Source organism: Argiope bruennichi, chromosome 6 (genome assembly GCF_947563725.1).
Source record: "Argiope bruennichi chromosome 6, qqArgBrue1.1, whole genome shotgun sequence".
Classification (NCBI taxonomy): domain Eukaryota; kingdom Metazoa; phylum Arthropoda; class Arachnida; order Araneae; family Araneidae; genus Argiope; species Argiope bruennichi.
Window position 1 is genome coordinate 34,134,157 of NC_079156.1, and position 14,001 is coordinate 34,148,157.

Genomic DNA, 14,001 nt, shown 5'->3' on the forward strand with positions numbered 1-14,001 from the left:
CAATAATACATGGTGGCATTGTTTGCATAATTTAAATTTTATCTGCCCAACCTTTTGACTGGCTTTCGTAATTATGTAAAAATGAAATGTAGTTAGTTAAATAAAAATAGTTTGTAAATTATTCACTCCAAAATCAATAATAAAAATCTGAAAATTATTTGAAAAATTTCTAATTATTACTCTTATATTCATGCACGTATAAACATATGATTTCAAACAGTATCTTTAGGAAAGTGAAATATTTTTTTTTTTTTTCAGTTTCTGAATAATTGATTCTTTTCTTCACAAACTTTTACAAATAATTTTCCTCGAAATAACTTAAATTATTGATAAACTTAACATACAGTTTTGTGGGGAGAGATATAAGACCTGAGAATATGTGTGAGAATTCTTTATATTTTCAGTCCCATGCGAATAACTATTTTATATGATTAGTATGATAATATGATGTAATATTAGCCTTTTCATTTCACTCTACAGATATTTCAAATATTATATGAAAACTTGAAGTATACATATTAATCAATGATATGCTTGTACTTCAAATGTCACGTATTTTATGAACAAATATATGTTCTCTTTTACAATTGCCTTCCATTTTTTTCTTCTTTTGTAGAATCTGTCTATTATAAATTATTATACCTCTTCTAATTAGTAAAAATTGTCTCTAAATTATTTATAAATATTAGAAAGTTAAAGTAATCTGTGAAATGAAAGTCTATAGAAAATTGGGATTCATTAGTGATTACTTAGAAACTTTTTCACATTTATTTCATAGTATAATTATATTCAAATTAATTTTTTAATCAGTCGTATAAAATTTTCTTCAAGTATATAAAAAACATTCTCAAAACTTAAACCATCTGTCAGAACATCTGAATATGAAGCTTGAGTTTTTTAGAAAAATATACTCCAGTTATCAAACACAAACCTAAATTTTATAACTCTGATTATATTCATAAATAACTAACATGATTTCTTCATAAATATTAATAAAATGAAATGGGCTTAAGATTAATGAAACAGAAATTACGTTTCTTGTTTACGAAATCTTTGTAATTGATGAGCGTGATATTAAAAAAAAAAAATTTATTTATATGAATACTCTGAACAGAGTTTGGAAAAAATATTATTACTGTTTCGAAATTAATCTATACTTATAAATAAAGCTCAATGTGTGTGTGTGTGTGTGTGTGTGTGTGTGCGTGTGCGTGTGTGTGTGTGTGTGTGTGTGTGTGTGTGTGTGTGTGTGTGTGTGTGCGTGTGTGTGTGTGTGTGTGTGTGTGTGTGTGCGTGTGTGTGTGTGTGTGTGTGTGTGTGTGTGTGTGTGTGTTGGCGCTCTACAGGCCAGGTCATTTGACATACAGCTACCAAATTTGGTACATGTATACCTTAGAGGTCGGGAATGTGCACCTGGGGTCCGTTTTTTTGAAATTTTAATTATTAATTAAAAACTAACTTTCCTGCCAAAAAAATCTTCCATTTTTCCCACCGCTAAATGAGTAAGGCTTCAGTTGTTGTTTTTTTCTCCCAACAGTAATGAGGCTAGGGTTAACATTTTTCGGCGGATTATTTCGAACAATTCTGTTTATTTTCTTAATGTTTTATGCATTTAAAATTAAACATTGTTAATTAATCCATGTTTCAGATTCATTCTGAAGTACTTTTGAATTAAAATAACACAGAATAAACTAAATTAAAAATGTATAATCTGCAAAGCGTTACCCCAACTGGCGTAGAACAATTCACGCATTTGCGTTGTATTCTGATTGTTGACATGACAACCATTATCAACGGATGATTTAAATTATTTTTAGGTTAGTTGCATGCTTTTGTAAGTAAATTGTATTTATGTTAGTTATATATTTTTTGTATATGCTTATAGTTTTAAGTACATCGTTTTTTAAGTAGTTTTTTTAACCTGTTTTCAATGATTTAAATTATTTTTAGGTTAGTTGCATGCTTTTGTAAGTAAATTGTATTTATGTTAGTTATATATTTTTTGTATATGCTTATAGTTTTAAGTACATCGTTTTTTAAGTAGTTTTTTTAAACCTGTTTTCGACCGATTATTTTAAATGATTCATTTTATTTTCTTAGTGTTTGATGCATTTAAAATTAAACATTGTTAATGAGTCGATCTGTTCATGATGAATCTGAGAAAGTTTTGTTGACAAATTCTTGAGATATTACATAAATTAAGAAAGATATTCTTTAGTGCCCATAAAGATTAAACGCTCAGTGACTCTGTTATCAGTAATCATATTATTAAAAAAATGCTTTGTTTCACTAAAAAATATTATTATATTAATTGCAGATTAATCATTTACACTTTAATTTAAAGCATAAATTCTACGAGGGGTAACAGAAAATTAGAGAGATACATATCACGTTATGACTGAAGGCCTTTATAGTATTATGAGTGAATTATATGACTATCAAAATTTGAAGTTTTAAAATATTTTGCTTAAGAATCTATTAAAGTTGGAATTGCGTAAAATATTTAATGGTACGACCGGAGTTTAACCCCCTGCTAAGCACAATTTTTAAAAATCGCCAACAACGGCCTTGCGAAATGTTCAAAAGCAAAGGAGCAGATGTTCAATTATAGTGCATAATAAAGATTGCCAGCTTTGGCGCACTATCACTGCGAAGAAGGGGGTTAAACTCCGGTTCAACCTATTTAATTATTAAAATTTAAACGAACATTAAGATTGGCGAACCGGCTGGTCGCCAAAGGCGGCTAGTTATACATAAAATAAAAATAATCATTCCTTTAGACATATTTATCTAAACATTTTCAATTATTTTTAAAGAATCAGTTTATTTGATAGCTTTTATTTACCACATATAATAGTACGATGTTTTAAATTGCCTTTCAGCATTTGATATTTAAAATATTTTTTTAATTCACTTGGAAACTACAGAGCACTTTAATCAGAATTTTAATTGATCAAATATTAAGCTTATTGTTTGCGTTTATTTGTGATAATTTCCGATGATCTTATCACCCAAACATGCACTTTAGCCCTCTACAGAATTTTTTTTAAAAATGTTCTTTCAATGATACAAACTTAAAAATAGTGCAAAACTTTCCTGAATTTTTTAAATTATTTTAAATTATTTGTTCAATAATTTCTCACCAATAGATTGCATTTTTTCTCTTTAAATTGAAATCGTTTTCATTGTTTACTGAAATTTTGAATTTCATCTATTAATGGAAGCTAAGGAAAAAGGATTCTATTTAATTTCTGTGTAGTTTACAAAGCAAATAAAAAGTTGGCTACAATGCCGCGAAATTTAAAAGATATATGGAGTGGATATTTACGTTTTTAGTAGCGTTATGATGGTATGATAGCGCAATGGGTTTGTCTCCAATTGGAAGTTTCATATGCGCAATAAATAGAACTTCGATAAGACTTAAAATAACATGACCACACGATTTCTCGGAATCATGGGCATAAAGTTATATTTAAACGATTTTTCTGACAACAACATGCCCTTCGAACCAATTGGTCGCCTGAGGCAACTGAGAAAGATTATAAAATGAGATCGCCTGGAAAACCGAATACTGAATAATGCCTACCAAATAAAACTTCTGGACGCTGAAGAATTTTAAAAATTATGTATTTTAACAATTAAAGAAAGTGTTATTTTTAATTCCTCATTCGGGAAAATTTATTGTATTATTATAACTTATCAGAACACATTTAACTTATCAGAACACCGTATATAACTTTCTTGTATACGGAGTGCACGAAGAGAAAATATTAACATAAAGAATATCCCCCTCGAATTCTTGTATGCATATACAGTATGTACAGTGAAGGAATCAGAATATCCATTTAAATTTTTCCTCCTTGTGCTAGTGAGTCCAAAATGTGATGCAATTTTTAAGTTTTGATGTCTGACCACATGTTGAATTTCATTCATTTATTTAATATCATTTTATTTATTTATTTAATATTATTTAATTTAATCAAGATTAATTCATTAATCTTTATTTATCACCCTCATATGCCTCCGAATGGACAAATCAGCATATAAAAAAATTATTTTACATATTTGGTTAAAAATATTATACATGTGACTAAAACTATATTGCCCTTCCCATTTTCGAATCAGCCGCGGTGACCTGGTGGTAAGGTCTCGGCTTCGGAACCGGAGGGTTTCAGATTCGAGACCCGATTCCACCGAAGAACCGTAGTGTAAATGGGTCTGGTGAGCGTCAAACATCCTCCTGGTGGTGTGGAGAGGGGGGGGGGGTATCAGCTCATGTGTCGTCCTCATCATCTGACCACGGTTCAAAATTACGAGGTCCGTTCCAAAATAGCCCTAGTGTTGCTTTCAAACGGGACGTTAATATAACTAAACTAAACTAATCCATTTTTCAGTCAGTGTGTTCAAATGTATTCGAATTGAAATTATTTTTGCAAATTTCGCATAAAATGTGATTGAAATATCCAATATTAATGTTATTATGCACCCGCCTAGTTTCATTTTTCTCACTGATTTTTCAAAATGTTTATATTCTTTTTTGCCTAGGTAGCATTGGTTTTATAGATGGACTGCAATGAAAATATTTCTCAAAATGTTTTTCAAATTTTGTGGCGAATACCTTACTTTCTGTACTTCGCAAACGAACAAATTAAAAGAAAGAGTTGGGATTGATATATATATATATATATATATATATATATATATATATATATATATATATATATATATATATATATATATATATATATATATATTGTTTGTTACCATATTGATTTAAGAATCAGACTATTTCTAGATGAAGGAGTGTGGAGTAGTATTTTTTTTTTTTTTTTTTTTTTAATATTCTGCATCCAAAAGTTTAATTATTTTCAATGACGTAAAGTAAAGTGTGAAAATAAATAATTTTATATTTAAGTTTTTGAAGTACAATTTATTATCTTTCATAAGGAAAGCCATTTAGTGATTTTCAAATAAGCCAGGATCTCAATATTATCCAAAATCTTCCTTTCTTCTAATCCTGAATATTGTATTCGTAATTCCCTAATATTCTTAAAACAGGAAGGCCTTCCAATGGACGGATTTTGAAAGAATTTAGGATAATAAAAGTAATAAATTGTGGGAATATTTTCTTTTGTTATTGATATAAGACTTATGCGCTTTTATTTCATCATACTATCTTTTGATATTGTTTTGCACATTCTTTTACACGCTTCTTGTGTTAACAATTATTGTTTGTTATGTAATCGCGTTTGCCGACCATCTTGTTCGTCGGGAGGGTGGTTATACTCTAGCGACTAGCTGGGTGGCAAGAGATATTTGTTCTAATTAATTTCAGTTAAATCTTTTGATATAACTTCAAATCCGTGATTCAAATTGTCAGACTTTAAATCTATGTTATTTAGAACTGAATTTACCGATATTCCATATATACATATTTCTACCATAAGTAATGAAATGTCAAGGATTGAGAAAACTAAAAATCTTATATTTGGAAATAAATAATATATAAAGCGTTTTCACCTTCACTACATTTCTAATTTAAGCATGAGATTTTGAAATACGTATTTTCCGCATTCATATTTTTTGCATTTAAAAAAGATGTCTGTAGTTTTGTTTTCTTTGCAATACCATTTTGACACTTTTTTTTTTTTTTTTTTTTTTTTTTGCACAATTGAATTCAAACTTGAGGTAGCATAAGTTTCGTGGATATCATTTTGTTTGGAAATTCTATTATCTTTCAGCAATTCTTTTGGCTAATTTGAACAATAATTATTACTTTGTGATATTTTCTTCTGTACTTTCTGTGTACAAAATCATGAATTTAGTACATCCTGAATAAGTTATTAAAAAAAACATGGCCGTTATTTTGATTTTAGCCCTAGTAGCTCACATACATTATACATATATTATACTAAACAATATTCCCAATATCGTATAATGTTGTAGAATATTTGATAATAAAATATCACACAATATTGTGCAACAATATGTGCTATCTGATACCGAATATTTACTTTCACACAATATTGTACAATATTGTGCAACAAGATGTGCTATCTGAGACCGAATATTTACTTTCCTACTATCTAATCCGTCATATGTACATTTAATTTCGTGTTGTTGTAGAATCTAATAGTTTCTGGATAGCAATAGTTTTATGCTTTGGGCTTAGTAAAAATATCTTTTTTCTTGCTTACTTTTGTATATAGCCAATGTACAACGATGGGAGTCATACGGATTTGATGAAAAACGTGGCATATTATCTTTCACCTGGTTGGCAAATGTTGGAAATTCCCTTCTATTTCTGGAGAAAGCTCAAATTATAATGGTTTTCTTTTGCAATAATTTTTCAGGTAGTGATGCCCTCGTAAAATAATTATTTGTAGTGACGCTTATTTGACAACAGCACTTTCTCCGCTTCTGTTTCCTTTGGAACTTATAAATATTTTTCTTCAAACTCACATAAACAATAACAAAAATGTGTAATCCCATGGATTGGTGGTTCCAATCATTCATACAAACATTTATTTCATATAAATACTTCTACATATTAAATGATTCGTTGAGGTAGAATAAGCCAAATTAAATATATTTTTCAGTAAAAATAATAATAGTAATTCAGTAATTATTCAATAAAAATATTAACACGAGAGGATTGAATATTGAAGAGCACATTTGATACAATTTTAAATAAAAGTAGTAAATTAAATGACAAAGTAATAATGTCATTTCCAAGAACTTTTAACAAAAACTTAAAAAAAGATTCCTTTGACACTTTTGGTAGGTTTATTGTTAAATTGTCTTACATATGTATTGCTCATTATGTTCATAAAACTTCTTAATGGAGCTGTGTATCATGATGTCATTGCTCAATTAAAATGAGATAACTGAAGAACTATGTTGCTTTCAGCTCACTTCTTGTCCAACTACCTTACTAAGAATTATCTTCCACTGGGGGGGGGGACCTGAAGAATAAGGATGAGAAGCTTTTGGTATAGTGGTTGGTTCTCACTGCCTTGGTGAGTACAGAAACGTGTGAGAGTTGGCTCCCTCTCATCGATGACGGGACTTACTTCCCTCGGGAAGGGTGACCGATGATGACCCTTAAGAGTCATCCACAGTTCCCGCCAGTGTCGCTATTGCGGGGTCTGCACATTCATTTTTACCCATACGCTTACGGGCGGGTCATAATAGTTATGGTTATGGTTACTAAGAATTATATTGAACCTAAATGTAGAGTACAGCTGTTAGCTCAAGATATATTATATTCAAAATAGTGTTCAATATTCTGATTGAAGCACAATATCATAAATATATAGAACAACATTTTACAATATGTTGCCATATTACGGATGGAATGGTGATTTGCTGGATGCTCTCCTGATATTTGGCGATTTTCAAAGGCAAAGCATAAAATTTAAATGCCAAGCTATACATAAACCAATATAATATGCAAATATATTTGAATGTCTATCATGATAATATTAATAACATCTTTTTCCTATTTTCCTAAATATCTTCAGAAAACAGGGGACTTTCCTGAGGATGGAATTTGGAATAATTTGAAGCTATATATGGTAGCTACTGGAGAATATTCTGCTTCCAGTTTGCTGTTAGACATGTCTGTTGTGCGTATAGTTTTTTGTGGTACTTAGAGCTTGGTCGTTTATTGTGTTAACATATGATTTTCTGTTTATGATAAACTTTGATATTTTTTCATTAGTACTTTAACATTATTCATTTTATCAGCTATTTTCTTAAAAATCAGCAGTTTTGATTTCAGTTCTTATAAGTGCAATTCAAAATTTATTTATAAATGTTGAATTGCACTAAATACTAAAATTTATTTTTGAATAGATTGCTGTATTTTTGTTCTGATACAAGATATTTGATTATTTTTTAAATAAAAAATAAGAATTAAATGCCAGTATGATACTAAAAATTCTTCAAAATTCTTTGTTAAGTTTTAATTTCCTAGAAAGAAAACCGCTTATTGCTCAAAATGTATTAGAAGTGATCTTATGATTGTAACATTGCATTTTTCCTGTTTTTTTTTTGTTTTTTTTTTTGGAAATAATGGTATATTTTAGCTAAATGAATTTTAAGAAGATTTAGAACCCTTAATTGGCAACTGCAAGAAATACTTTTTTTCATTTTTGATAGAAGACGTATTAACATTTATTTTATCACATAGATTTCCGAGCTATTTTGAGTATACTTGTGTGCTTATATGTTAGAATTGTCAAAAAAATTCGAAAAATTGGATTTTGCCAAATTTCCATGTTTTAAGCCTCTTTGAATCCAAAAAAAAAAAAAAACATTTATTGATTTATATCTTTCTGTCATCCCACCAGGGACCATCTTAGATATGGAGATGAGAAGTTACAGGTATAGTGTTTGGTTCTCGCTTTCCAGGTGAGTGGGTACACAAATGGAGTGAGATCGGCTACCTCCCACCCGTGATAACATAGCCTACTACGGGAGGGGTTGTACGATGGCCGGTGATGGTATTTAGGACTCAATAGTTACGGCAATCCTGTTGTCGACGGTCCGTCATTCAATTCCTTCCGTAGGCCTTCAAGGTGGGACAGAGTAGATCTTTGTGATTTTACCTTTCTATCTATGAACCGGATAATTAAAAAATGCTTTGATTTTGATGGCGGAAATTTAGTTTAGGGTCTTTTCATCAAATGTGTTGATTCTTATCACATTTTGAGCAAAATTTATTCACGTGAAATCTGTCAATATGTTTATGCGAGTATAAATGAATACAATGACTAAACAACGTAGAGATAGATGAAAAAGATTTGGTATACTATTTAATATCTACACACTAGATACATATCAAATTTTGTACCAGATCTGAAAAGGAGCTTACCATATATATATATATAATATTACGAAACAAGCAACACGCATATGTGGGATTCTTAAAATGTAAATATGAGATTTCGTAGCTTGCAAGGCCTTATATAAAGTCCTCAACTTTAACTCAAGCAGGAGAGTCATATCACTGACTCTCCGACCCGCCCAAAGGCCCACGGATAAAATAGTTCAATGATCGGACCACCGCTACAACAACACTGGCGGGAACTGTAAGGGGCTAAGGGTCTTAAGGGCCATTACCGGCTACGGTACAATCCTTCCTTAAGAAAGTACCTTCGATGATCGATGAGAGGAGCCGGACACTCCTCTTTTCGTGTACCCTCCAGGGTGGCGAGAACCACCCACCACCTCGGAAACTTCTCCTCCCATCCGAAGGCCCCTCCCCACCGAAGATAACTCAAACATGGGAGTCAACCATCTAACTCTCAGACCCGCCACGAAGGCACACGAATTTAAACCATAAAACTGAATGACCGGACCGCTGCACTGCAACACTGGCTGGAACCGTGGTTGAGTCCTGAGGGCCGTCACCGGCCACGGCACAACCCTCCCCAAAGGAAGTACGTCCCGTCATCGATGGAAGGAGTCAGGTCCCCCACCTATTAGTGTACCCTCCAGGGCGGCGAGATCCAACCACCATGCCGGAAGCATCTCATCCTCATTTCGAAGTGCCCCCCGGGGGGTACTCAAGCAGGGGAGGGATAATAACTTTATTAGAGAGAAATTTTCAGGAAAATCATTTCAACTGGTTACTTATATCACTTACACATTGGCAATTTCGATTGCAATTCTTATGATAATCATCCAAAATTAATTTATCTAGCCGACAATGAAAGTCTTGAAGAATGGGGTCGTTTCTCTTCATTCTTGTTATTCACGTAACTGATTGAGAGTCTGAATGATTCTATATCCAGCGATGTGTAGTAGCATTTTGTTCGATCTTCGGCTATGAGATACTGGTCTATTTTTCTTGGCCGAAACACAAAAATCAAATGCCAAAACTGCATTGAATCTTACATAGTATGTTTTATTACTTGTAATAACATGGAAAAAACAATTTATTGTATAAAATACATTCGAACTGATGCAGTGATCGTAAAAATGCTACCCATAGTCTCTTTTTTCATGTCCTGTCCATTTTACCTGTGATGCTTAATTTGCAATTTTCTAGGTGGACCTCCTTTTAGTGGTCCTGCAGGGATCTCAGGGCGATTAGAACCAGAATCAGTGGTTGGCGCTGCTGGCGCTGGGGTAGTTGGACCGCCATCCTTGTTCATCAGGTCCCATAGCACTTTCATATCACTCAGGGCATCGTCCGTTGGTGTTGTCTTAGGACTTGGGGTAGTGACTGACTTCGGACTTGAAGTGTCAGCTGCCGTCGAGCTTGGAGTGTCGGCTTTCTTAGGATTTGGAGCGTCGGGTTTCTTAGGACTTGGAGCGTCGGGTTTCTTAGGATTTGGAGCGTCGGGTTTCTTAGGACTTGGAGCGTCGTCGGCATTAGAGCTTTGGGTGGTGTCTGTCTTAGAACTGCTTCCACTTTTTTTATTTTTGCATCCTTTTTCTGAAAAAACAAGAATAAAATCAATACAAATTATTTTTAAAAATTGGTACTTTAATTTACTTATATATATTTCTGCTAAGTTGCCCAAATAAAAAGTGGACAAATTGAATGAAAAGAATATCTTTATTGAAAATCAAAAGAAATCGTAATGAATGCTGTAACACAGACCACATCGTTTATGTAGCAGGTCTATTCCTTTGCTGTAGAAAGATGGGGCTTCTTGCACAGCTTCCTTCACTTCGTCGTCCGAATGGAGTATGTCCCCTATAATGCTTTCTTAAGTGGCCCAAACATGTAAAAGTCACAGTATGACAAATTCAGACTGTATGGCGAGTGTTCCAACTCTTCCCGACGGAATTATTTTTAGGTGGCCTGGGTTTCATGGGAGACATGTGGGTTGGCATTGTTATGGAGAAGTATCACTTGTTGTGTGAGAAGGCCGTTTGCTTTTGATTGCTTTCCGTAGTTTCGTCAGAGTACTGCAGTAATGTGAGCACTGTTGATAGTGCTCCCTTGGGCGGAAAATCAATCAAGAGTGGTCAACGGCAATCGACGAATCGGCTTTGTTCCGATGTGGACCGACCCATGTATAGCATGACTTTACTTTCGATCAATATCATCTACCACGAACAGCTTTCACTGTTGAATGCCGTATGCAACGCACATCTTCTACCGCCCTTTATAATTCCTCTTCAAGGGTGCTGCTGTAGATGCAGTCATTCTGACACTATCGCAAGTGTCCACTTTTCATTTGGCCAACTCTAATATTTGTGTACTTAAATACAGAAAATATCTATTGTTTGAATTATTTTCTGTTCTTTAGTCTTTAATTTTGAAATTATTTTAAAAAATTTTGTGGAATCTTGGAATTATTTTTGTTTTCAAATTCATAAACAAGATAGACCAACTTGTGCAGAATCAATTGATTAATTGACTACTAAGTTCTGAAAGTATTAAAATAGTATATTGCCATCGAGAATACAAAGAAGTATTAAATTTCAAATCACTAACACAATAGGAAGGGTATAGTATGCTAGTTAACAATAATAGTTAAGAGCTAGTTAACAATCTAGTTTAACAATAATATATTTTCAATCTTTACAAACATGAACATGAAACAGGTTGGAAAAAAATACTTAAAAAATTGAAGTCTTCATAGGAAAATTACATTTTCATCAAATTCAATTAATGTGCGGCCTGGAGATTTGAGAAAGAAAGATATCTTTTAAGATTTTGTCGCTTTTTACCAGAAATGCTATGGTAAAATATACACTTATGCTCTTTTATAATGTCTCTAGTTAGGAATTCATTGTATTGTCTGCCCATATCATATATCTACAAATAAAGCCTAATAAAATTTTGAGGTTCCCCTTCACTCCCCCCAAAACAATGATTTATAGGTGTGGGTGGGACTGATTCTTTGATTTCCATTTACCAAGACAATATTCACAGATATTTTAAAATCTAATTTAAACTTTAATTAATTTCCTAATTTTCATTTGAAATTAGCCATTATAAACTTCATTCTAAAGTTTTGTCTCATTTTCTGATCCATTTTTCCCTTTTTATTTAATTAATTATACACACTGTCTTTGAAACTGCTGGTCGCAAAATTTTCTCACGCTCCGAATGAAGGCATAAAAATCCCTATCTTAAATCTACACGTGTCAAAGAAATCCCTATCAAAATCAAATAGTAAAATCACTGAAGGGAAAAATGTTGGTATCTTCTGTTCTTGTGCCGCAATGTAGACTGACGTATTTCTTACCACTTATTCCTTGTAGGTAACTTATGCCTCTTGTGGCGAAATAAATCGAAGTTTTAAAATTTCAGTAGCTACCTCTATTCGGCCACACAACTGCTAAAACATGTGTACATTTTATATATACGTTTCTGAAAAATGAACAAATGCTTTTTAATAATTAAAATGAATTTATTTTGCTTTGCTTTGAACATTTTTGCCTAAAAATTATCACATTTCTTTAGTCAGGTAATCTGAAGTCTTTTCTAATATTTTATAATATGCATAACTTGCTTGAATAATGGCACATATTTCATTAAAAAAATAATATTTAGATTTCTTATCTATTAGATTTATCTATTTCCGCTTTTTGAAAGATCAACTTTCTTTTTTTTTTAATGCACAACTTTGGAAATCAATTGAATTTTATTTTTTAAAATAATGATTTAGTGTTAAGAAAGAAAAGTAAAGTTTACAAATAACAGTTTTCATGAAATACTGTTAGGAGGGTTTTTTTACTTAAATTTTATATTTTCTTATATATAATATAAGCTTATTTTGGTTGAAGCAGACTGCAGGTTTGAAGACATTTTACATTTTTAAATTCATTTTAATCCATCCGGGGAATACAGTTTATTTACAAGCAGAACACGTCCACAACAGCGTGGATACAAAAGCAGAAGGAAGGAAGGAGGGAAGCAAAAGATCACTAGTCATATATAGCATGGGATTTCCGGCCACGTGTCAATTGAATACTCATGTTGACCTTGGATAAGGGCACGGAAGGGATCATTTTCACTTAACACGGGGAACTGATGGCGCATCATTTTTACAAAGCTTCAAAAATGGAATGGGATCGGGAAACAAGAGAACACTTTAGAATGACCCCGACATGGTCCCAATTAGGCAAAAATTTAGGAAATTAATTTGGATTAAATTAGATATTAAAATATCATTACATATATAGATATTATTTCTAACTTAAAAGAAACACCAAAATTATGTAATGAAAAAGCCAAAAATAGTTTTCCTCTCACTCCATATATATATATATATAATATAATATTAAAATCTAATTTTTAATACTAATTAATTTCTTAATTTTCATCTTAATTTAACCCATATTAACTTCAACCTAATGTGGCTAACACAATTACGCCTCTCCGGTTTACAGGCAACACCTTGGCATATAAGAAACCAGCATCCACGTCTTCCATCTTAAAAAATCCCACTAACTGGAACAGAGAGGACATTATCTTTTTCTCAGAACACGGCCCTTTTCCTGCCTACTCCAAAAGGTTCAATCTGTCTGAGAGTGACCAGTGCAGTTGTGGTGGGATAGGCACCGCACTTCATTATGATACGGAATGCATCCTTACAATCTCCTGGCATATGAAAAAACCATCACCAAGCCATGAACAGGAATGGCTGAAAAGAGTCGCCGGCAACTTCCTTTCCAGGCAAAAAGTCCACAGTATAATCAAATTTATAAGTGGAAATAGAGACCTATTCTTGCCTCCATAGCACTCAACATCAAGTCTCATACCAAAAAAGACTAAGGGAAAAAACAAGCACCGCAGTCTCCTGTCACACATTTCAATCAAACAGAGATTGTCTTCATTTCCATTTCTCAAATTATTTTCCATCTGATTTTTTTTAACTGCATCCTGATCTACTATATCATAAAAAATAAGTGAACACAGATTATATGTATATTTTTACACATTTTATCTCTCAATATGCATTATATTTCTAAGTTTATTACTACAAATTATATTTCTAAGTTGAAAAATTATGTAAACGATCTCATAAT

At 32.1% G+C, this 14,001-nt stretch overlaps 1 protein-coding gene across 8 annotated transcripts in view; it reads right to left on the minus strand.

Annotated features, from left to right (window-relative positions):
- Positions 1–9,892: 9,892 nt before the first annotated feature.
- The window catches only part of LOC129971331 (uncharacterized PE-PGRS family protein PE_PGRS54-like), a 49,250-nt gene continuing 45,141 nt past the window's right edge, over positions 9,893–14,001 (minus strand). For all 8 annotated transcript variants that reach the window (XM_056084989.1, XM_056084985.1, XM_056084987.1 and 5 more), the window contains one exon: positions 9,893–10,447. In XM_056084989.1, the coding sequence (XP_055940964.1) occupies positions 10,026–10,447 (422 nt within the window). In that variant the 3' untranslated portion in view covers positions 9,893–10,025. The remainder of the gene's footprint in view (positions 10,448–14,001) is intronic.